This window comes from Podarcis liolepis, assembly GCF_965112155.1.
Source record: "Podarcis liolepis genome assembly, chromosome: 4".
Classification (NCBI taxonomy): domain Eukaryota; kingdom Metazoa; phylum Chordata; class Lepidosauria; order Squamata; family Lacertidae; genus Podarcis; species Podarcis liolepis.
In genome coordinates, this window is record NC_139558.1 from 55129527 (window position 1) to 55156218 (window position 26692).

The window sequence follows — 26692 nt, forward strand, 5'->3', positions numbered from 1 at the left end:
CCCTCCAAGGACTGCCTATCAAAATGGGTGTAGACAAAATGTCAAAATTTTGGGAGTCTTGGGTGGGTGGGTGTGTCAAAATCCTTTAGCACTATAGCACCACAGCAAGGGACCCGTAGGTATAGGTAAAAGAGAGAGAGGCTTTTAAACAAGCACAACTCTTTCGAGTTTACAAAAACTAAGACCAGCACAGTTCTTTTCAGCAGTTGGCAGTTCAGGATTTCGAAAAATGGCTGTGCTTTGTTTCAAGAAATGTGCATTTGGTAGGTTCTCATTTAAATACCAACGGAACTGATTTTCTCCCCCATCCCTACATATCAAAAAGTGTCCACCTGATGTCCTTCTAAATGTGCAGACTCTACAGCAGACTCTATAGACTGTAGCCATGGTCTCTACATGGATTTAATTTTCTGTACTGGAACAGTATAATTATACTCAACAGGATTACTGGTAAGAAGAATACAAGGAAACAAAACACACAATTTCTACCTTTAATGTAAGCAAACATAGCCAAACTGTTGCTAACTATAATTCCTTCTTTCTTTGGAAATCTTGATTCTTTTGGATCAAAATTTATACCTGATAAAAACAAATGAGAGGTTTGTTAGATCAGAGTTGAGGGCCAGCAAAGTACTTTAAAATTGTTAGAAAATGTGTGTGTAAGTTAACTAATTTTATATATATATATAACCTACCCAAAAGGAGCTCTTAATTTTAAAATCCCCATGATTCTCTGTGATCTCAAGTCAAATACGAGTTGTTCTTTTTAAAAAAAGTAACTTTATCCTAAAGATGTTAATAAATCATCTCATTCAAGAGGCCTAACTCTAGGATAAAATGTGTTTGTCCTGATATCATTTTGTCTGGCAATGCTAGCAACTGAACCTGATGTTTTCTGCCACCTAGATTTGAAATGCCTGCTAAGGTCTCATTTCACTTGGTTGGTAGTATATTCTATTTTTTACAATTTATATGATCAAACCATTGTAGGGCCTTACTTAAAAGACAAATGCTGGTAGCGATCCATAAAAATGACCATATTCACCTTCTTTTGGCTTCCAAGAAGGGTTTAGATTAACCATTGGATCAACTGCTGCAAATATGAATTTGGGAACTGCAAATTTTAAGAAAAGAAAGAAAAGATATTATATGCTAATATTTTAAAGCACTTGACATCAACAGAAGCATTATTAATTGGGTGAGGCAAAATGGTTAACCAACTTTAGGTAAGACAAAAAACCCCAAACCATTATGAACTGCCAGATAACCCATTTCACTCCCCACCCTGAATATTCCTGTCAAGATACCATTCTCCATATTAGGCAATGGAATAGGTCTAGATATGCCAAGGACACTGGCTGCTTATTTTCCCCAGGGATGGGTGTCAACTCTGAAAAGTTCTTATCCTGCAGATTCACAAATCCCAGCCTGAAGCTGTAGGCTGTTCATAAGGCTCTGCACACAAATTTGTCTCCCAAGGAAAGACATGGTGTGTAACAACACCACTCAACTGCTGGGGAGGGGGAAGGAGAAGGGAACTAAATAGAGCAGCCCCACTCTTGAAATAGGTGCTCAGTCTAGCAAAAACAGCACTGATCTGACACAGCTTACAAGGTATGCAGCACTTCCATGCACACATCTCCCTTGCCAAACTGAGACAGAAGCAAGCTCAGAAACATTTCATTATAAGGTGCCACCACATGAGTCTGCCTTTGTTTCAAGAGCCACATCTTCAGCACACCATCAATAGGGAAGTCATGCTCTATTAGTAACTCTCTGTATCCATTGTCTCTAACACAAGCTGTGCTGTGAATAGTCCGAGAGTTCCTGTTAGGGTCAAGACAGGCATCGTATGAAGAGAGACAGCTCATAACGTAATGCATCCCTCACCCACCAAACTAGCCTGGCTTTCTCCCAGCTTTGCAGCTGAAGAGTCAGGTGTCTGCATCAGCAAATCAGTCCTTCACTCTTCCGGCTCCCATGCTTTGTGGAAGGGGAAGCACAACATGTGTTTATCAATTAATTTGTCTTTTTTTGGTAGGGCGGCTTTTTAAAAATGGGGAAATGTACTCAGATGCAGGGAAGCAGGAGTTCCTGGTGGTATCAGATAGCCTAGCCCAGCCTTCCCCGAGCTGATAGGAACAAAACATCTGGAGAGCACCTGGTTGCGGAAGACTGGGCTAGACAGTGCTACACTGGTTAGCTGGCTTCCTCTTCAAATTGACAAAATGTTTCCCCTCTCCAAACTTGAGCATCAAGAGTTGTACAGTGGTACCTCAGGTTAAGTCTTAATTCGTTCCAGAGATCTGTTCTTAACCTGATCTTTAGCTAATGGGGCCTCCTGCTGCTGCCACGCTGCTGGAGCACGATTTCTGTTCTCATCCTGAAGCAAAGTTCTTAACCTGAAGCACTATTTCTGGGTTAGCGGAGTCTGTAACCTGAAGCGTATGTAACCTGAAGCGTATGTAACCCGAGGTACCACTGTAATTAGTTTGGATAAACACATTGAGGATGCTTTTAGAATGGCCATGACACCTCTATTGTGATGTGACTTGTGGCTCTGAGACAGATTATTTTAGTCCCCGAAGACGCTGTAATAGAATAAAAATGTGGTGCCACAAATGCTAAAGACTCTGAAACATCAAGACTGTAACAGTGCAATGCATGTCTCCTTGGAAGTAAGTCTAACTGTTTTCAGTGGTGCCATCTAGGTGTGTATATTTAGCATGAAGCCCAACTTCATTTTAGGATCTACGTGGTGAGCACATGACCCTTACAGGTGCCATTGATCCACATGGTGGCTGTCACCAAACAGCACACTGTTCATGGCTTACCATGTGGATTAGGCCACAAAGACAAGAAAACAACATCTGGTCTGTTGTGCCATGGATATAATGACTAGGCCTGAGACTCATGAAGAAATGGACTCATGCATTTCAGCTAGCTGCTGTTTAATTCTACATCTTCTCTTCTCCATTGCAACATGTAGTTTGGCACTTAACAATCGGCAGGGCCCTCTCCCCACTACTCATACACACACCCTTAGGCAATTATAACTCCAAAGTGGAATAGCTATCAGTCTAAGCAGACAGTGAACATTTTTCTTCAATCCATGTCTGCCCCAATGCATTTTTGGGATGTTAATTTGGAAATATTTCACATTCTTCCAGCAAAGATTAAAAAGGGTGCACATATCATGTATATGACTAGCTCTTCAGGTGTCAGATTTTTTTCCACACTGCTTGGAAGTCAGGCATTATCTTTTATCACAGTTGCTTTGACATTTTGACAATGCACACAGACTCTCTAGGTTACATGCACTCTTTTCCAAGCTAAATTATTTTCCCTGCTTGTATATGGTTGTAATACTAAATGCAGCTTTCTCATCAAAAAAGAGCAATGAAGTGTTTAGAAAAATTGGCATACAATCCTGAAGAAAAATATCAGAAGGGAGACAAGAGGAATGAAGGAGTGTCAGAGATGGTCAAATAAAGCTGAAGGTTATCACTGCCACCCAGTCACAAATTACATCATAACTCCTAGGTGGGGGTTTTTATATATAAAATAACAATTTTCAATCGGGCTCTATAAACAAGGATCATAGGAATAATAAATGATACAAATAAATAGACCAAGTCTTCTTGTGCCACTTATATATCACAAACATAGGACAATAAATTTGCAGTAATATCTACAACATATGGTTCAATGTATAAGTTTTGTGAATTGGTTTAAACAAAAACAAAGGGGGAAACAGGATAGAGCAAAGTTAACAGATAACAGTCAACATCACACAGCAGCTAAACACCTAATCAGGAGCCCTTGTGGTTTTGCTTAGATTAAGTATGAGTAATGACCATTTTTCCTCTTATGTTACCGGTGAAGCAACATAAAGTGTTGCTATATTGATGAATGGGGGGAGGAATTCGAAATGAATAGAATAATGTATGTTTAAATTTAAATTTAGATCAACCAGACTGAGCAAAATGCTGATGGGGGATTGTTCATTTTCTGAAATTAATCCACACTGGTATAAAGCCATCTTTCTTAATCTGTCCATGTGTCAACAGTAGTTTATTGGATAATCTTTCAAGGAGGGCAGTTTCCCAAACTGGTCTATACCAATTGTCTGTTGTGCCCAAAAGGTATTTCCAGTCTCTGGTTATATTGCGTTTCAATGCTTGTAATAAATGACTTATTAGTTCTTTATTATGTAAATCCAGATTGTTGTCTTAAAATATATTTAATTAAGCTAATTCTGGTTTGACTTCCAATTGTTGTTTTGTTTTATTGAACTGAGTCCTAGTTTTATTGCAGGGCAGTCTGGACTAGCATTTGGGGTAGGAAGTGAGGTGTGGGGAGTGCCTTCATTCACACTAGGTGGAGGGAGTAAAATGGAAAAACCATAACTTGTTAATGGTGGTAATGTACATAAAAATGCCTTGGGCAAAGATTTCTGAATGATTGCTAAAGTGCTTTTAAAATGTGTGAGTGATCCTATAATATTAATAGTCAAATCAATTACCTGAGTGCCTTTCCTTATGCAACAAAAACAGCACTACCCAGACACAAGAGAGCAATTATCAGGCTCAATGGAAGTCCCGCATGTGCAATAATAGCAGCCCCCACTATACACTGCAACATTCTGTTGCAAATCCCTCCTTGTTTTGGCCTGGCTTTTGAATATTGTGTGGAATAGCACAATGTCTGTAGAGAAGGTTTTTCACACTTTTGATATCTGGGATTCACTTTTTTGGACTAAAACCAGAAGTACATTTAATATCTGCTTACATTTTACAGATCTGTCTAAATTTTACATATACATTTCACATATGTTTAATCAGTTCCCAAAACAATAGGCAGGTCTTCTCCTTGGAATTTCAGGGCAGTCCAGTTAATATAGCCTCTTGTCTCCCACCCTTTACTTACTCCATCAGGGCTCAAGGTTGGGAGGACAGTGTTTTCTGGACGGTGCTAGAATTCACCCATTACCTATCAGCTGTACCCCTCCCTTGGGATTTGGTGACTCACGGTTCATATTTTGGTGGAAAGGAGGAGGATCAAAGCTTCACTATGGGACCTCCTTGCTCCACAGGCCACAGAACAGTCAATGCATTCAATGTGCTGGATTAATTTTTCAGGGCACATTCCAGCACCTCTCATGACACACCGGCGTGCAACACACTGTTCTGGAATCTATGCTCTAAGCTGTAGTAATTAAAAAGGTGAGCTGCTGGCATAAGTTAAGGCTATGAGTCGTGGAATTTAGAAAGAAAACATTCCCTCCCATTCCCATTTGAGAGTTTATGTCAACTGTACTTGACTCAACACCTTCAGCAGACATCTATCGTGCCTATAGTGTGTGTAGATAGTGAAGCCCGTATTACCCACCTCCGCCCCATAGCTGATCCAGGTGGCTCTGCCCAATCAGCAGCCCTGCATAATCTGTTTTACAGTCCATTTGAGTGGCACACCCAGTTTTGATGCAGCCCACCCACTGGAATCTGCAGTTCTTAAGATGGGATGAATGGATCTGTTTATCCCTTTAAAAATTACATATAAAAGGTGGGTAAGTTAAAATAGGGCTTCAAAAACCGAAGAAGAAAATTGGCTGCTAGACAATAAATAACACTCTGAAAAGAAACCTAAAAATAAACAGCACTGATACTTAAATGCGTTGCTCTTTTTAGTCCAAAGTGCTTTCAATAGTTTCTCTCTCCTGACTCTAGAGACAAAAGAACATGACCTTGCAACTTGCTATGCATTAATCTTCATCTGCAGACACCAACAAAGGAAAAGCGAACTTAATGCTATGATCAGAAACGTCTATGAACAGACTTGCTTACAGTAATTATTGCATTCATTCCCTGGAAGTCTGTCAACACAAGCCCCCACTGGTGTGTGTGGCATCTCACACATTCCAAAACTCTGCCTTACCCAAAGCCATTAGGCCATGTGGAAAACAGTTAAAGCATCAAATCATTTGCAAATGCTCCAGGCTGCATCAAATTATCATGGCAGGAAACATATTTGAAATTAATCAAGTGTGAGAGAGAGAAAGAGAAATGTGATTGACAGTTTCTCTCTCTGTGTGTGTGTGTGTGTGTGTGTTTGAGATTGCAAAATCAATACACTGCAGAATACATGCTCTTTCCCTTAAAAGTAAAGGGTAAAGGGACCCCTGACCATTAGGTCCAGTCGTGACTGACTCTGGGGTTGTGGCACTCATCTCGCTTTATTGGCCGAGGGAGCCGGCGGACAGCTTCCAGGTCATGTGGCCAGCATAACTAAGCTGCTACTGGCGAACCAGAGCAGCGCACGGAAATGCTGTTTACCTTCCTGCCAGAGCGGTACCTATTTATCTACTTGTACTTTGATGTGCTTTAGAACTGCTAGGTTGGCAGGAGCAGGGACCGAGCGACGGGCGCTCACCCCATCATGGTGACCTTCTGATCGGCAAGTCCTAGGCTCTGTGGTTTAACCCACAGCGCCACCCGCGTCCTGCTCTTTCCCTTAACATACACTTATTGTCCTCTGGTCAACAAATTGAACACTTTGAACTGAATTGATGATGATGATGATGAGCCACCCATCTGACTAGGTTACCCCAACCACTCTGAGCAGCTACCATAAAATATTTAAACACAAAATACCTCAAACATTATAAACGCTGCTGTGAGCTAAGCTATAGTTTGACTTGGTGTATCATCTGAAACCAGGTTCATGGTGTGTCTTACTTCTGACCAGCCAAGATGTATAACCAAGAGTGCATTGCAGCTTGTGGTTTGCTTGGAGCAAGACAAGCCTTGCCTTAGTTCATGGCAGATTAGCAGGAGGAAGATGGAATGGAAGTGCTGCAGCTGCAATCTCCTCCCTTGGAACCCTCACACTCATGCATTCACACTAATTGTCATTGAACAACATTTTGCAGGTGGGCAATATTTTTGCTAATACATTTATTTTCATCTTTTATTCTTTTCAAGGTTTTATTGATAGTAACTAGGCACTATAAATCTGTAACTGTATGACTGTACCCAACTCTGGTGTTAAAATATAGGAATGATACATATCACAGGTTTAAGATGAAGCCCAGATTTTGAAACAAATGCCTCTTTATATACATGTGGATTTCTCAATCTGGCATCATAAAATCCAGATTTTATAATGTAAAAAAATTGTAATGTAATTTTTCTTACCACATGCATAGCTGACGTTGAGATATTTTTTCACACCAGGCAGGCATGGTCTTCCAAAGTTATGGTTGTTAGCAAAGATTTTGCATCTCTGTTTCCCATAACACATCTTAGATAATACTGCTAAAGCTGAATAGGAAAAGCAATCTGAAATGTGGGAGAAATTTTAAAAAACAGTCATACAAATATAGATACCAATGACTTGTTCAAAGAAAGGAGCTATTATATACATGTGTGCTTGGAAATATATACTTGCTATTACAAACACTGTGCTAACTCAAGAAACCTACTCATTGCAATAATAGCTTGGCTCAATGTGAAGGCTGTGACAGGGTCCTAGAGTCTTCGCTCCTCCTTCCCAAAGCCTAGTTAGCAGTTTCCCAGCTTTGGGAAGGATGTGGGAGGGATCCGGGACCCTGCCAGAGCCTCACACCTCCTTTCCAAAGCCCAGCACTTCACTTAGCCAGCTTGGGAAGGCAGTGTAAGAGCTGGGAGAGGCATCAAATTTTGCCTCCCCCCCCCCCCGCGCGCGCACACCCGTGCAACAAGCAAACAAAAAAATTACTGGAAGATCTGGAGTAATGCCAACTTTCCCCCATCTTCTCCTTCTTACTTCCTTCTCTTTAATCTCTTGAGATAAGCAGTACTTCCAGAACAGGAGAATGACACTTCAAGTTTGGACAGGTGCAGGTGGGCAACCCTCATGCAGCTCTGAGAATTTGGGAGGCAGACTACAAACACACCAGGACTCAGCAACACATGCCCTTTTTACACACTGCATCTTGCTATCTCAGGGGAAGTCAACATGGTGGCCTCCAGATGTTCTCCCATCAGCCCCTGCCAGCATGGCCACTGACCAGGGATGGTGGGAGTTTTAGTCAACAGCATCTGAAGGCCACCACATTAGCTACCCCTGTCCTGTCTGATCCGACGGTGTTGTATATGAGTGTATATCTATCTTTGATCGTAGATTTGGCCAAGGAAATCTATGAAGTAAAGTGATTTGACTGGGATTAGGCTCAGAAATTCACAAGCTAAGTTTCAGAGAGTCGTTATTTCAATGCCAAAATGAAGGGAGATGGCAACACACACACAATAATGGTAGGAACATATTGACTTCTGTGATCACTGCAGGAGTGAGAGCACAGTCCATTGTCTAACCTCTTTTACTCTGCCGCCTTGCTTCTGTGATCAGTGGTTACTAACCACAAGGGTGCCAAGCAATGCTGGTGTTTTTTTTAATGTAATGGACATGAATCCATCTGGCACTGAAAAGACGAGGTCATAAAAGCATTTCCAAAACATGGCTGTAAAATATCAGCTCTGACTTGAGCTGCTTTTCAACAGATTGGAGTCTGTTGTTTCTGAAGGAAAGTTCTTTTCAGGTACTAATTGGCTTTATTTTAGACACGTTTTGACATGCAAATTATTCAGAGCTGCTGGAGCCATAAATTGTGTAGAGTTTAATGAGACTGGCAATCCTTCTCTTCGATCCTGAAAGCCTCTCCCATTTCAAACACTGGTAGACTTCTCTTTCTGTTCTGTAGTGCACAAAAGCTTTCAATTCAATGGACTAGCCAGAGCCAACTGTACAGCAAAGATTGGGCACTCCACACATTCACATGTGTGCACTGCATATCATGCAGTGACAACTGTGTGATGCTGGAAAGAAGGCTATAATTGAAAAGAAGTTCATCCCAAATAGCCGTGTTTACTAAACAGAACAGACAACATTCATGTGATTTGAACTGTTTCCCTTGCTGCTTGTTGATCCATTTAAAAAATGTTTCTCTAAGACTAAATCTTGGTGCTAGAAATTTCCTAGAAAATAAAAATAAAAGCTTGCATATTCGCGGGCTCACCATACTTGGGACCAGGGAGCTTTAAGAAGCAAATCCAATATGGAAAAACAACAACCCTTCAAATAGTGGGATATAATGTTTGAGGCATTTGAAAGGATAAAATAAAACTTGTTAAATGCAAGCATGCTTTTTTAACATCAGGTCTAGTTTGGCCCCTGAACGTGATCCTTTTCACAAGTTATATTGTCTTTTGCATAACTTTTCCTTCAAGTATTTGTAATATTAACCAGAACAATTTATAGCTTCAGGAACATATGGGAACCTAAAACTTTCCCCATTCTCTCAGCTTGGCATCGTATTTCATTTCCGCTGGCCAATAAATTGTCTTTTAAATCTTGTGCCTTATTGGGAAAATGATTGGTTTGAAAGCAGGGTGATGAACACAACAGACAAGAACTTGGCCAAGCCAAGTTTAGAACAGTTGGCAGGCTATAATGTTTGGCGTAGAGAGGAGGTAATTTGCGTAGACCATGAAGTCAAAGTAACCAAGCCTTGATTTTTTATTACCCTGCTTCCTGTTAACATAGAATTCCATTTTTCCCCTTCACTTTTATAAGCAATACGTTAATATGCACATGTGCCAGCTTGCCTGGTTCTCCAAGGTATTCATTTTATGCACTGAGCCTTACAATCTTCTTATGGGCTAGGCAAGTATGGTCCTTATAGTCCATAGAGAGAAAATAATCCATGAAACATCTGGAGCGGCCTTGCCAATGAGAACATATCAATGGCTACCAAGCCAAATGCTAGGCTGGGGCAGCAAATGGAAACAGAAACCTTGATAGACAGATGTAGCTGTCCACTTGGTGCATGAGCTGGTCCAGCTGAGCCTATAGCAAGCAAGTGTGGTGAAAGTAACATACAAACATTCATGTTCATCTCGGCTTCACTCAAGTACAGTGGAACCTCGGAAGCCGAGGAATGCCTTTGAATTTGAACGTTTCAGCTCCCAAACGATCGGAATCCAGAAGTGATTGTTCCGGTTTTCAAACAATTTTCGGAAGTCAAATGTCTGTTGCGGCTTCTGATTGGCTGCAGGATGCTCCTGCAGCCAATCGGAAGCCGCACCTTGGTTTTCGAACTGTTCCAGGAGTCGAACGGCCTCCCGGAACAGATTAAATTTGAAAACCAAGGTACAACTGTAGTTAAAGTTTTGCTGTGGAAGCAGATGCATGAGGGACCTACTTATAAATATTACACATGGCATATTTTGTCAAAATAATGTTCAGGCAGCAGGATCTCATTGAGCAACCGCCCCAGATATCTGGAGAAGAATTCCCTTATGTTTTTGTGACGTCATCGTACCCTCAAGAAAAAAGCTTGCGTTCCTTTCATACACTCTCTTTTTGGGCTCTCATCATTTCATCCCCCTTCTCCTGTTTGAAAACGAATTGATCATTGTTATTACTAATACCACATGGGCACAGACTTCCTTTAACACAACTTCAGGCATTATGTATCTCTGCCCCAAATTCCTCTGACAGCCAGCCACTTTCTAAGAGAGGAGAGAAAAAATAAGGGGTTCCTTCTCAACCTCTGTATTAGGCAAAAGCAGGAACATGGGGATGCTTCACAGAACAACTGTCTGCATGCAGACATAACCTTCAAGCTTTTTCCAAAATGTAAAGAGACAGCAGGAAATCTGATCAGGGGGCCTCTGTGACCTGATTTGGCCCTGGGAACTAGGCCTATGTCATCAGTAATTCCCACATGGGTTTTTGTTGTCATCAAAACCCAGATGGTTTTGAACAGGCTTTGTGTATATTTTGGTCTCAGAATATGCTGAAAATAGGACTAAATGCATCCATGCCGCATACTTGGAACTAAGGCATAAACAAGCAGCGCTCTGGCTGAAATCCTGAATCCTGTTAAACAGTTAAATATTAACTAAGAACTGAATCCTGCATTTTTTTTACCATAGTTTTCCAAGACAGTGCCCTGGCATCGCTAAACAAAAGTGTTAGAACTTTAGCTAGGTTGCCTTTAAAATAATTATTTTCCATGTCTATAGTTCCTGTCCAAAAATCAGGGCAATTGTGTTCGCAAGCTTACATTCATACAGCATAGCTGTAAAGGTAAAGGTAGAGGGACCCCGGACCATTAGGTCCAGTCGTGGCTGACTCTGGGGTTGCGGCGCTCATCTCAGTTTATTGGCCGAGGGAGCTGGTGTACAGCTTCCGGGTCATGTGTCCAGCATGACTAAGCCGCTTCTGGCGAACCAGAGCAGCGCACGGAAACACCATTTACCTTCCTGCCAGAGTGGTGCCTATTTATCTACTTGCACTTTGACATGCTTTCGAACAGGAGCTGGGACCGAGCAACGGGAGCTCACCCCGTCGCGGGGATTTGAACTGCCAACCTTCTGATCGGCAAGTCCTAGGCTCTGTGGTTTAACCCACTATTCCAGCCTTCCCCATCCAGATGTTTTAGAATGTAACTCCAGTCAGCTTTGCTGGACTGGTGGGAGTGTAGTCCAAAATATACGGAGGACATCAGGTTGGGGGATGTCAGTGGTCATTGCCAGTGAATCTGACCTAACACAGATAATAATATAATAATAATAATAATAATAATAATAATAATAATAATAATAATTTATTATTTATACCCCGCCCATCTGGCTGTGCCTCTCCAGCCACTCTGGGCGGCTTCCATAGAAACCAAAAATACAATAAAATATCACACATTAAAAACTTCCCTGAACAGGGCTGCCTTAAGATATCTTCTGAATGTCAGGTAGTTGTTTATCACTTTGACATCTGCTGGAAGGGCGTTCCACAGGGTGGGCGCCACTACTGAGAAGGCCCTCTGCCTGGTTCCCTGTAGCTTTGCTTCTCGCAATGAGGGAACCGCCAGAAGGCCCTCGGCACTGGACCTCAGCGTCCGGGCAGAATGATGGGGGTGGAGATGCTCCTTCAGGTATACTGGACCGAGGCCGTTTAGGGCTTTAAAGGTCAGCACCAACACTTTGAATTGTGCTCGGAAACGCACTGGAAGCCAATGCAGGTCTTTCAAGACCGATGTTATATGGGCTCGGCGGCCGCCCCCAGTCAGCAGTCTAGCTGCCGCATTCTGGATTAGTTGTAGTTTCCGAGTCACCTTCAAAGGTAGCCCCACGTAGAGTGCATTGCAGTAGTCCAAGCGGGAGATAACCAGAGCATGCACCACTCTGGCGAGACAGTCCGCAGGCAGATAGGGTCTCAGCCTACGTACCAGATGGAGCTGGTAAACAGCTGCCCTGGACACAGATTTGACCTGTGCCTCCATGGACAGCTGTGAGTCCAAAATGACTCCCAGGCTGCGCACCTGGTCCTTCAGGGGCACAGTTACCCCATTCAGGACCAGGGAATCCTCCACACCTGCCCGCCTCCTGTCCCCCCAAAACAGTACTTCTGTCTTGTCAGGATTCAACCTCAATCTGTTAGCCGCCATCCATCCTCCAACCCCCTCTTTTGTCAACCTACCAAACTGAGGGAAGTGGCCCGCTTCTGTAGCACAGGTGTCCTCCTTGTGTGCAGCCCTGCCATATGAGGCAGAATAGATGTTAAGGAATTTCGACTCTTTACAGTGGAGTTTCAGTTCTTCATTCTCACACACTAATCTGGTTTTATATTCAGCTGCAAAGGAAAGAGACAAACAGTGCTTACTGGTGGGGAGTTAGTCTGGTTGTTAGTCTGGTCCATTTACAAAAACAACCTAAGATCACTGCTGAAAGTGCAATCTTTTGTGACGTTCCCTGCTGCCCACTCCCCATAATATCTCACTTTGTTTAATATGCTCACATACATCCTAAGTCATTTGACCTGAGGTGGATCCACAAAAAGCCTTTTTAGCTGAGAGGTGGTGATTATGGCATAACCTTCCAAAAGAACCCAGCCAGGCTCAGTCAGTGCTTACTTTGAGCATGCAGTGAAAGCCTGCCCCACCCCACAAAACGTAATTGGATGCCATGGCTGTCAAACGCTGCTAGAATTCTTTGTTGTTTACTACGACGCTATTGTCCATTGTGTTATGCATTTGATTTCTGTGTTTTGTGTGGCTATTTTATTGCATGTTCTTTTATTGCTTTATATTTGGCTATTTTTGTTGCATTTTTGTAAGCTGGCTGCGGGGGGGGGGGGGTAATCCTACCTCCAGTGTGGAATAAAAACAGAAGCTAGGGATAGGGGACCTGTGGCCCTTCAAATGTTGTTCGAGCCCAACTCCCATCATCACTGACTACTGTCCAGCCTGGCTGGAGGCTGATGTCATCTGGAGTCCAACAACATCTGGAGAGGCCAAGGTTCCCTACCCCTGACATAAACAACCAAACAAACCAGCAAATTGGGCAGAGCTGACCACCTCAGCCATACGTGCCTCAACAGTTTGTCAAACCATTTATTTAATTATGGCCTCTGAAGCTAAAGATCATGACTTGCTTAAGAAATTTACAGTGCAATCCTATATATGTCTACTCAGAAGTAAACCTCATTTCCCCCACCAATGGAGTTCATTTACAGATATATCTGTATAGCCACCTTTGGGGTGAAGTTCTTATGGTTAGGGATGGGGAACAAATTATATTGTTTGCATCTAAAGCAGAATTGATCAAGCCCACACTTTCCAAAACAACGAGTACCGACACACAGACATCCTTCAAAATGAGCACTTATCCAAGTTTTGTCATTCGGTTTTCCAAATCACATTAACAAAAATGCATATATTAGGGGAAAGTGAGTATAAAAATGAATTTATTTGTGAAAGCAACATAGAAAAACACATTATACTGGCAAAAATTGCTTACAAAAATGTGCAGCTTTGCCAAAAATGCATATAAAACTATGCAGGAAAGGAGATGACCAGCCTTCCTTCTCCTTGTGCCCTTTCAGATGTTTTGGGCTACAGTTGCCAGCCGGATAGTAATAATAATAATATTCACTAATTTTATATACCGCCCTTCATCTGAAGATCACAGGGCAGTTCACAACATAGAAATACAAAATTAGAACACAAAATACATAATAAAAACAAGTACAAGAACAAACCACTAACCCCCTTCTTACAAACACATTTAAAAGGACATAGAATGTTAATCGCCAAAAGGCCTGGTTAAGGAGAAATGTTTTCACCTGGCACCTAAATATGTGTAATGAAGGCGCCAGGCAAGCCTCCCTGAGGAGAACATTCTACAGATGAGGAGCAACCACAGAAAAGGCCTCTTCTCATGTTGCCACTCTCCAGACCTCTTGTGGACAAGGCACACAAAGAAGGGGCTCAGATGATGATCACAGGGCCAAATCAGTTTATATGGGGAGGGGTGATCCTTGAGGTATTGCAGTTGTGGCTGATGGGAGTTGCAATCCTAAACATCTCAAGGACACCAGGTTGGGGAAGAGAAATCTATGAGTGGTGCTGGTGATATAAGATGTGGGGAGACTGTTGTCTTTATGTCCTGCTTTTAGGCTTCCCAGAGGCATCTATCTGTCCACTGTTGGAAACAGGGTGCTAGACAAGATAGACAACCTGTCCGCTCCAGCAAGGCTCTTCTTACATTCTTAACATATATTATCCTGAATCTAACTTAAATATTTAGTTAGATAAATTTTATGTCTTAATAATAAAGGTAAAGGTAGTTCAAAGGAATGTCAGAAAATGCACTTGGGATAGAACTGAATTCTAATAATATAGCCAGGTTCCCTAAATAATGTTCATTGTGCCTAAATCTTAGAGGTATCCAGGATAAAATAACACCTGAACATAGCAGCTTTATGGCTAATCTCCTTATGGAGATAATTCTTTTGGCCCTCATTTAGAAATCAATCTACTTCGGAGAGGCTGGGGGTGGGGGAAGATCTTATTGGGACAAGACAAGGTTTTGTAAGAGACACTCTCAAATTATAGGATTTGGATGGCCCTTCTCCCTTTCTACCTCCTCATCTGATGATCCCTGTTCTTCTAAAGTTCTTGTATGGAGCAGCTAAGAGTAAAGATGGGGAGGGGTTGGTGTAGTAGACTCAATGTCCTTTTTGAGGACAACTCTGCTTTCTTCCAGCACAAAAATACTTTCCCCTGCAGTGGTAATCTTGCCAGGGAATTTGTTCATCTGGAAGAGCTATGAGTATGGAGGCAGATATGGAGTTTAACCTTTGGCCATATCACAGTGAGGATATAGGTGATAAGTATTAAGATGAAACTGGTGAAAAGACACTATCCCAAACACATCCACCTGAAAGCAAATTCTATGGAAACCAAAGGGATTTAGTTTCAAGTCAATGTTTTTAAGAACCGTTTTCCAGAGATGTAAAAATCAGTTATTTAATGTGAAATGTAACGGTCTAAAGGACTTTGTTTATCTGTGAAAAACTTTAAGTACATTTTATCAACAGCAGGAAACAACGTCATTCAAAAGTCCTTGGCATTTCCCTCATGACTGCCTATTATTTGTGCAGCCTGAACCCTACATATGCTGCCCAGCAGACAAACAATCCGCATGTTTTCTGGTGCTAAAGGGTAACATAAAAGAATGAGGCTAATGCAATATAAGATAACATGAGATTATTCTCAAAAATAACAATAACAACTTAGATTTAAAGCAAATAAGTGAAATTAAGCAAATGATTGAAGAAGCACCCCCCCCCCCGGTCTATTTATAAGCACAGAAAAACTAAGCTCCATCAAGAGCAAGGGGACTCATATTAGTCATATTTGTTTTGTTAGTTTTACTGGGGCTTTGTCACAACCAGTTTTGCTTAGGTGATGACTGATATCTACACACTGATCCAGCAACAGAAATCTCCAAGGAGAAACGTATATCTATATACAGAATCCCTTCTTGAACTGGGAACCACACAGAGATTGAATATGGAGAATATGCATCTGCCCTGTGATGCATCTCTGGATGCAAAGCATCCAATGCAATCACCATTTGTACTGCAGGGTATGCATGAGGATGTGACTTCCGACTTTCACAATATGCATGCCTATCCCACTCACAAGCACCGGCTACTACCAGCTAGGTTTCCAATGAGGCTAACTCTGAAATGTAAGGCTTTGACCAACAAAATGAATGTTGTTAGGTCTAAAACCCTATGCACACTTATTTGTGTTGTGAGTACCACTGAACTCGGTAGGACTTACTTCTGAGAAATGTGCAGCAGGTTGGCTTGCAAATCTAGCTGTATCTAAATCAAATACAGTGCAACCTGATTAAATTCATAGCATTAGCTTAGTCACTCAACAAAACACTTTCTTCAGGTCATTCAAAAGACAAAAGTCTGCTAATACAGTGGCATATAGGTTTTCTGTGTTGTTGTTTTTTAAAAAAACAGTGACAGAATCTAGTGAAAGAAAGCCAGCCATTACTATCTTCATGAAGCAGAAATTAAATCTCATTGCCCTTAATGGAATGAACTTTTTTCTATATTGGGCTCCCAAAGTTTGTTATTTGAATTTTCTGCACCAAAGACTTTGACTACTGCAAGTAGTGATTAGACTACTGCAACACACTCTACATGGAGCTAACCTTGAAGATTAGATCATATATCTGGTGCAGAATGCTGCTTCCAGGTTGTTAAATGGGACAGTAAGACGGGAAAACAAATCATCAGTCCCGGCTGCCTGTGTATTACTGGGCCCAATTCAAAATTTGGTACTCCTGTACAAAGCCCTAAAAAACTCAACTCCCCCATACCTGCCAACCTAAGGTTTGAGATCTGCAGGGGGGCGGCGATTAGTATCTTATTGCACTTTTATATTAATAAGCCATTTTGATTACATTGGTAAAAAAACAAAATAGAAATAATGAGAAGTAAATAAAATATATAGGCATACTAGTCTCTATCCTATAATCAATGGGGCTTACTTCTGTAGACATGCATAGATTGCACTGTGAAGTTTCCACCTTTCTAGAAAGGCACCTGCACTTATCCCCATTCACCTTAATGATTTATGTCCCATCTTGTAATAAATTATTTTTAAGACCCCCAACAATCTACAGCAGAAACTAATATGTACAGCAAATTTTATTCCCTAGATGGATCTTTTATGATGGATGTGCATGTGTGAAGGGTCATTTCCATACATTCTCTGACAATGCTGATAGGGATACTATATCACTTCTGAAAAAAAAGCTGCAGGGTTGTGTTTTGGTTCTGCAGGATCTCTGTGCACATTGCCAGATATAACTCACTTGCACATGCACATAAACTTTTATGAAAAGTGGTGAATAACATGCTTATCAAAACCCACAAACTTTGGTACAAGGACTGGGTGAATCCACTTCAGAGCTTCGCATAGATTCATGCAAAGATGTCTGTGCCGGCACTGCAGTCAAAACAAAAAGCAAAACAAGTACAAAAATGACACTTGCCTGTTCTACAAATTACTTACTAGGTTTGCATTTAAAGGAGACTAGAAGGTATTTAGTGATTCCTGGACATAGATCAGGTCCAAAAACCCGACTATTGACAAGGAGTTGGCAGGCTCTCAGATCCTGGCATTCATCCAGTACTTTCTAAAACAATGAGCAAAAAAGCATAGTCTTGAAAAACAGATTCAAACTATATAACAGTTCAGACCCTGACATTTTAAAATCAATATGTGATAAGCTGTTGCCCACTGGTTACCAGAAAAATAGGCATAACAATCTATACAATGCCAATACAATGATTTCCAAGACAAACCGAGTTCCCCAAAATTCCTTTGTTTTACCATTCAAGTTTGGATGCGACAAACCTATTTTGAAATCCCCCTTAAGGGATGTTTTATGTATTGCAAGATGGCAGATAAGTTGGGAAAATAGGACACTACAGATTTTGTTATGACAAGCTGGCATTCCAGAATTTGTCATCTGTGAAGCAATATTAATATAAAGAATTCATGTAACCTTTGAAAATAGGAGAAAGGGACTTATTTTCACGCTTGAAATTTTTTGATAGTGGCTGCTGCTTTGTTACAAATTTTCATCCCACATGAACTACCAGTAAATGAAAAACCAATTTATCACACTGCATATAACTGATGCCTTGAAAGGTGTTAATCACTGAAGTTTACACAGAACAAAATTTATGTTTACACAGAGCAAAATGCTACATTGCTGTATTGTTAACTGTCATAAATGAATCAACCAATATGAGAGGTTTATTGGGTACCAGATTCATCATGGGCCTGCTGCTACTATTAGCACTAAGAAACGTATTGTTTTCAGCAATTGTCCTCAAATTCCTGGAAGCAGCAGTTCCAGATTAGAAAAGTTGGCAGGCTATTACAATTTGCCCACAAAGCAGTAAAAGTTTTATAGAGAAAGAGTAGTTCAAAATAGATTGAGAAAAGTGCCAATATCTTTTTAAAAAAAAAAACACCAAAAAACTCATAGACTATTTTTAGAACACAAGTAAACAATAAAAAGCCTTTTAACTAGCATCCAAGAGGAGGAGAAAAATCAGATCTCCAATGCTCAAAAGCAGCCAATAAAGCATTCCTACTATATTCTAGTGATTGTTACTTCTAGTTATGCTAGCCAGAATCATTGTCAATAAAAAAAAAATCTCTTCATATTTTACCCTGTGTTTTATAAGAGATGTCAGCTTAAAACTGCAATCCTAATCACTTACCCTATTGAATTCAATGGAACTTACTTCTGAGCAGACATGTATAGGATAACATTGCCGGTGTTGAATTTGCTGTGCAACAAGATCTGGCCACTAATATGTTCAAAACTAATATATGGTCAGAACAGTCACAGATTAGGAGGGATTTAATTTTTCTTTCAGCCCTTCAGTGAAAGATTCCTGTATAGCATTCTTTGTTCTTTCTGTAAAATAATACTATGCTTAGATTATCTCTCCATTCCAGAGAGAATAGGTAGGATGAGATCATGCAGATTTGCTTCCAACAATTTGGTTTACTGTAGGTGTCTGAGATTTGAGAGAAGACAAAGCCAGACATGTATCTTGCATTTGAGCGCTATGTGAACATATCTGTAAAACATTCTATCATTTTTCTATGTGCAGCTGGGATGTGTGATGGCTTCAAATAATCTTTCTGTGCAAGCCTAGCTTAAATCCCCAAAGATTCAAAGGACTCAAAATAGTCTTGGTGCCATGCTAGTTAAGGACACAAAGGAGAAGGGGTGACACTCCCATTTTCATGAGGACAGCTGGACCAAAGATCATTTTTCAGCCATTAGATGCATTAAAGCACATACGGTACAAGCCATGCTTATAAAACCACTATTCCAAGCAATATTCATTAAAAAAAATCATTTAAACTAAACAATAACATTTAACTTCTTTATAGAGGGACAGTCCTACAACATCTGAATGGCAACAATTTCCCTATACCTTCTTTAATGACACTGATTTTTAAAATGTTTCTACAAACACTAGGTCCCTGAATAAGTAGTAAAACTTTTGCACTTTGGTTATGTACCTGCTAAAGGCATAGAAATATACCTGACAGTATTAGCCAACTGCTTGGAAAATCACCACTCTATAGAAATGTCTGGAAATTATCTTTATTGTATAATGCAAGTCCATTTAACATAACATAATGAATCTTACCTCCAAGTAAGCACACATAGGATTGCACTGTTAATGTTTACTCTACTGTATGTCTGCCTATATATCTTCTTAAGGAGAAAACTGTAGTTGTGAATTAGGCCACCAGTGGATCCCAAACCATACAAACATACCATCTTTCTATCAAAGATAGTGAAAAGTGAATACCCGCTCTCATGAAAAAGAAAAATAATAATGCCATGTAAAATAACAAAATATAAGAATCATCCTTAGTGGCTCCTCGGGAAATAACCTTTGCTTGTCAGTTCAGGCTCATTAGCTTTAAATGTACATAGTAATCCTAGGGATGTCCTCTCAAAAGTAGACACCCAAGGTAAGTCTGTATAGGATTCCTGCCTCAGGCTACAATCCTAAACACACATGCATGGGAATAAGCCACTCTGAACACAGCAGCTCTTACTTCTAAATAGAAATTGCACAGCATTGCTCTGTACATGGTGTCAAATAACAGGATTAAGGATGCTACAGTTTAGGATTCCCATGAGGTCAGGAACCCGACTGCATCATCAGATCTTAATTATGTTTAGGAAACGATCTTTGCATATTTTGTATATCATTTTTTAAAAATTCCTCTAAACCTACAAAATAATGACCGATTTGTCACAACAGGACATGACTGTGTTAGCATTTTTCCCATGTGAGGGAAATTTAAATATTACTGGTTTGTCTAACATGAGGAACATGATTGCCTTGACTTCTGAGGCAGGGAATAACCATGATTCAGGACTCAACACTTGCCTCTGTGTCTATATAACTGTTCTTATGTGTCTACAGTAAGACTCCGAACAGTGTATGTGGCAAGGGAACAGAGATGAAGCACGGGCCTCAAATATATTATTAATCACTGGGGCATTTGATACAATGGCAAGCCAGTGATTCAGAGGTAATCTTCAATAATCCTCATCAAAAATTAGGCTGTAGATTCTACTGCTGTCTACCAGAAACTGGAGCCAGAACTAATTGGCAATCTAGATTTCTCCCAGGAAAATCCATTGACATAAGCTCAGTGCCAAAACAACTCCATCAATCTGGCACAGACAAATTAAGTTGGACCATTGGGTGTTAATCTTAATGGGCATTCTCATTGTTCAGGGCTCTTTTGTCCCAGTCTGCTTGGCAAGAGAAGTCAGACAGCCCATACAACTACTGAGTGTGTGGCCAGCCACCCAATCCCCCAAACTGGATTTCAGTTTGCTTGTGATGAACAGGTCCTGTGAAGCTTGCACCACAGATCTATATATCATGCATGGCTGGCTAAGTCACCACTCAGAACTGTTTGGGAAGATTTGTGCCATTGTATCGAGTTGCAAACAAATTGCAACCAGTTTCATTTACTGTATTGGCCCGCACCCGCAAATAAGCCGCACCTTTAAAATTCGGCGGATTGGGGGAGGCTTGGGAGCCGCGAACGGGACAGGCGCTGTTGCCCTGCGCTCCCGGGCTGCTTCCTGGGGGGAGGGAGCTGCGCTATTTTGGCGGCATAAGGTCGTTAATATAAGCCGCACTTTAACTTTTCACGATCGGAATCTGGGCAAGAAGTGCGGCTTATATTCAAGCCAATACGGTATGTAGTCAGATATTGATTTTAAAATTTACTTCAAGTTGTTGCTATTCAAAAATTAAGAAGTGACAATATAATATGAATTTCAAAAGTAGCCAAACACATTCTTAAGTGTCAGGATTAATTAGCATTGCATATTCTTCAGGAGCAAAGGGATGGAGAGATTTTCTTTGAGGAGGAGTCCTGATAATGGTCTGCATATTCATTGGACCTTCAGAAACACTAAAACCTAGTCATATGCATGACTGAACCCCCCTTCCTCCCACAATAATAACTATTCTATTATAAAAGTTACACTCTGAACATCAGTCAGTTAATGTTGCCTTTACCTTGCATTTTAATAAATACAATTTATATCACTGAATCATTCTGAAAGGCTGTTTTTTAAATAATAATAATAATAAAAATACTACAATATGTAATACCTGAAGAGTAGTAGATGCCACACAGTTTATGGGCTCTTTCATCGTGGCTTCTGGATGTTGTTCACTACACAACTGGTAAGCTTGCCCGTAATATGCAGATTGGACACTTATTGTTGAATGTCGAGGACACTGCAGACTCAAGCGATCACCATCACAGGCATACGCAGTGTGGTTTTGCAGAAGTTTGGTTAGATAACCTAGAAAACATTTACCTGTGTTACATTTAATGAGGAAATAGCTTTCCCCCAAATGTTAAAATGAAAGCTGCAGTCATCGCTTGGCTTGGTTACAAAAGGTTTAACCCATTCCTCAAGACTCTTGAGCACTTCCAAACTCTTGTTTATTGTGGGATTGGTGCTGTTCCTGCATGGATATTTTTGTCATTGTTTGCATCAAAATGCCAGCCCGTAGTTTCCTCCCATTTAATCTAGTTTTATCCTTACGACAGAAAATTTGCCAAAGTAAAATAAATAAATAAACCTGTTGCCGCAGCCTGTATTAAGTTCTCTGCTCTGCTACAGATTTCCTGAGAAAATTACAAAAAAGGCAGCTTTATGTCAAAGTTGCTATAAGCGTTTTATTTTTTGTTTCTCTCTTGTAAACTGGAGAGACAGAGGGCAAAGCACTGGTTTGCATTATGTGATCTGCAGTAGTCTACTGAGTGTTTCTTTCTCGTTTAATGTAGAGGATTAGATGGTTTTCTGGCCCGTGGAAAGAGAATGCTAAATGTGGCAATGCTTATTTGAATCTTTAAACTTCATATCAGTTAATCAACCATATCCCTCCCTCAGTAATTTTCCAGCTGCGCGAGAGCCAAGTAGGATGTAAAAAAAAAAAAAGATTCACTCATTTCTCCTCATCTAGTATTTCATGTATTCAGGCTTAACCAAAAACATATTGTGGAATTGTGCCCACTAGAATGAGAGGGTTTTGCTTCTGCACTGTGTGCCTGATTCATAGAACTGCACCCACTGGGACGGGACAGGGGAACCTTTTTCAGCCTGGGAACTGCATTCCCTTCTGGGCAACTTTTGGGGTGGGGGAAGCAAAAGTGGGCAGAGCGACAAAAGTAGGTTTTGTCTTTGTACATTAGGCTAGTTTTTATTCATTCACACACACCTATTAGTTCTCCATCCAGAGAAGCAAAAAGCATTATCAGAGTTTAGGGACATATTCAATTCAGGCAAACATACTCCAAGAGAAGGCAAAGTTGACCTGGTGAGGGGTTTGGCTAGGGAGAGCTCTGAGGGCCAGATAGAGAGGCCTGGAGGGCCACATTCAGCCCTGGGCCTGCCGTTCCCATACATGCACTAGATGCACACAGACACATGGGTTTGTCTTCCAGGAACTTCCAGGAAGTTCACAAGAGAAGCACAAAGGCAATAGCCCAACGCTACTCTATGTGGAGGGACGCGGGTGGTGCTGTGGGTTAAACCAGAGAGCCTAGGACTTGCCAATCAGAAGGTTGGCGGTTCGAATCCCCGCGACGGGGTGAGCTCCCGTTGCTCGGTCCCAGCTCCTGCTAACCTAGCAGTTCAAAAGCACGCCAAAGTGCAAGTAGATAAATAGGTACCGCTCCGGCGGGAAGGTAAATGGTGTTTCCATGTGCTGCTCTGGTTCACCAGAAGCAACTTAGTCATGCTGGCCACATGACCCGGAAGCTGTACGCCGGCTCCCTTGGCCAATAAAGCGAGATGAGCGCCGCAACCCCAGAGTTGGCCACGACCTAATGGTCAGGGGTCCCTTTGCCCTTTACCTTTACTCTATGTGGACCAGCGGCTTGTATTTAGAGACAAAGTGTCTCTGAACATGACATTTCCTTTTATCTATCATGGAAAATATCTACTCAGAGTCATATCCTCTGTGAATTTTCCTAATCCAGTTTTATAGCCATCTAAACCAGTGGTAATCTCTTCTTATGGTAGTGAATTCCAAAAATTCATTAAGAAATGATAGGCTTATCCATTAACTTCAATGGGCTTACTCTGAGTAGGACTGCCATTGAATAGCACCACCCCTGGCCATTATCACACATAAAATTAAAATACATCTATATTTTGGTTTTTGGGAAAATAGATGTATAATTAAAGCCTGAGTTTGCTAAATATCAGCCCTAGGAATGTTCCTTTTCAATATGCATGCACTTTTCACGCATTCCGACGTTCCTTTGAATGTATCAGTAAAATTTTAAAACACACTTAGACTAACATGGCAAATTGTCAATGTTAAGTCCATAAAATTACTTGTATTTTATTTAGAGCCAAACTCCCCCGTGAAAAGGCACAAACCAAGTCAACATTGGCAATTTCATAGTAATTCTTATAAAAACAGATATATATTTCCCATTAATTTCTACACACAATGCATTATAAAACTTTGAAGCCTTTTAGTTTATGGTGTGTCGGGAAAACATCAATTTTTTTTTTTTTACTGTTGTTCCTTATTCCAGATGTGACTCACCAAATCCATATTTTTCCATGACTTTTAAATTGGCATGGAGTACAAAACACAAGGACAACACATTCTAGTCTACTATTCCTTGGTGCGCAACATTAAAATTTGTTCTTGTCCTCCAAACAAGATACATTGCATTTCCACCCCCATCGCTCAGCCTAGACACTAAGGCCCAGCTCTGAGGGCCTTCTGGCAGTTCCCTCATTTAGAGAAGTGAAGCCACAGGGAACCAGGCAGAGGGCCTTCTCAGTAATTGTGCCTGCCCTGTGAAACACCCTTCTGCTGGATGTCAAAGAGATAAGCAATCATATTACTTTCCTTGGAAGCCAGCCAGCGTGGCTGGGGCAACCCACTCAGATGAAGGGGATATGTAAGAAATAGATTATTGTTGTTATTATATTTTCATGGAGAGCAAGACTTAGGTTGGTTACAAATTAGCACTTAACCAGCACCACACAGCTGTATCCTCTACCATTCATGATAAACCGATGACTAATCTCCCCAGGGTGAGAGAGCTAACCCTGAAGAAATGTGGCTGTTTATGTAGATGAAGGATAGGGAACCTCAGGTCCAAGGAGCCAAAAGCAGCCCTCCAGGGCTCATTATCTGACCCTCAGGACTCTCCACAGGGCCACACCTCAGAGGCCTTGCTCTGCACCTTCCATGAGTACTTTTGCCTGCCTAGAATGTCCCCTCAAACACTGAAAATACTTCTGACTTGTCTGAATGGAAGATTAAAGAGGGATGTGCGAGTGTTTATAGAAACCAGCTTACTGTACAAAAGGTAAAATTCACATCTATTGCTCTGCCCACTTTCGCCTTTGGCCCTGCTCACCACAGGAATGTGGCCCCTGGAAGGTTGCCCAAATCATAATGTGGCCTCAAGGCTGAAATGTTCCCCCACCCCTGACATAGACAAAGTAATTTACTCTGTAAAAAAAAATGTGCACAACTGAGTTGCCAACTTCTTCCAGAAGAAGGGAGCTTCTGTGCTGTTACTATTGATTTAATATTGACAGGAAAAGGTTGGCAGGTACAGCTTCTTCTATTGGAGGAACCTGCTTCAGAAACATAGAGCCAGATGTCAAAATGTAGAGAACTAGTTCCTCTGACTATTTGCCTTTCTTTCCCATCCACCTCCCTCCAATTGGAATTAGGACCAGAATCTATTAAGCATTCACTGTGTGTACAGTCTGCATGTAAAGCGCTCTCTGACACCTGTGTGCTGGCAACATGGTTTAAAGACAGCATAATTAGAGATACTCTTCTCAGCAGCATCCCCTCAGGACTTTGAAGAATTTGGTCCTAAATCTGTGACAGTTTAGGTTTCAAATTGCTTGGAACCAGAAGTTCCCATGTACAAAGAAGCCCAGTATTCCCTAGAGAATATCAGCTATGCAAACTTTTGAATGAGTTCCCGAGCATCTTAACTGCTACTTTGATCCTGCAAATTCCTATTCCAGTATCTAAGCAAGTTTCACCAACAATTACACTATTCAGTTCTAAAAATGGCTTAAAAACAACCGTCTCCCATTGCTTCATGTGTGCAGGTACATTTTATTTGTTTAATAAGTCACCCAGACTTGATAGGAAAGAAATTTTATCCCTCCAGGTGGCATTTAAAACATCCGTAATGTTATTACAGTAAGTCCACACTTTTACACAACGAAGGGAATAAAAATAGTCGTGAGATTTTGATAAGAAAAACTGGCAATGTATTGGTATGTGGATTGCTTCACTCAGGCACCGTACTCTGTGAAGACATTAATAGCTCATGGAGTTCTGCTTTTCAGATTTCACACAGCTAAGTCTTACCTCTACATTTCATACACAGCAGGCAGAGCTGAAATCTCATAGTCATTTAGGGAGGAACTCAAACTGTTTGTTCTATTACAATATCTGCATTTTGTTTTTGTGGAATATTAAACATTTTGGCAAAGAACGGGTTGGAGAAAGGATGACAGGAATGTGCTTGTGGAAACACTAGATTGGGAATCTGATGTTCTATGGAGGGTCAGATGTGCAGGATGCTGAAGTCCCGTCTCCTGAGACACACAACAAATGCCTCTTTGGTCTCCAGCCCTGCAATATTTGTTCTCCATAACAATCATGAGGCTTAGAAACTTGTTTAAAAAGGACACACTGGCATTGTCATGAAGTCAATATTGCATTACAATTAGTGTAGAAGGTAGACCATACTGAATACATCAGAGACCTGGTTCACATCCATAGGCAAAACTGCTCCCATATCCTTAAGTTAAATTCCTAAACTAAAGTTGTCAAAAGCTATTGCTGCTAACTTCAGTGAATGGCAAAGCAGAGGATTCTATGCAGGAGTCTCTAGCTACAGTGCTTCAGGAGAAGTGCACGAGATCAGCAAGCCTCAACAGGAGCTCATTTAGGGTGAAACATCAGATTTGCATTGACCTCAGGGATGGCAGTTCTACTTCAGTTCCTGGATAGACCACTCAGGTTCTGTCTTGTAGATCTGTATCTGCAGGGGCTGTTGAAAAGCTTTCTGAGAATATTGCCAAAGAGTTATTTATTAGCCACATACACACCCTTCACATGCTCCATCATTTGACAAAGGAGAGTATCAAAAAAGGACACTTCCAATTGGTTCAGCCCTTTGGTCCTTTTC

At 41.0% G+C, this 26692-nt stretch overlaps 1 protein-coding gene across 4 annotated transcripts in view; it reads right to left on the reverse strand.

Annotated features, from left to right (window-relative positions):
- EVA1C (eva-1 homolog C) overlaps positions 1 to 26692 on the reverse strand; it is a 49082-nt gene that overhangs the window by 1973 nt on the left and 20417 nt on the right. For all 4 annotated transcript variants that reach the window (XM_083500366.1, XM_083500367.1, XM_083500365.1 and 1 more), the window contains exons 2-7: positions 21598 to 21794; positions 17423 to 17546; positions 12520 to 12672; positions 7197 to 7340; positions 1046 to 1114; positions 490 to 579 (exon numbers count right to left, since the gene is read on the reverse strand). In XM_083500366.1, coding sequence (XP_083356492.1) covers positions 490 to 579; positions 1046 to 1114; positions 7197 to 7340; positions 12520 to 12672; positions 17423 to 17546; positions 21598 to 21794 — 777 coding nt within the window. The remainder of the gene's footprint in view (positions 1 to 489; positions 580 to 1045; positions 1115 to 7196; positions 7341 to 12519; positions 12673 to 17422; positions 17547 to 21597; positions 21795 to 26692) is intronic.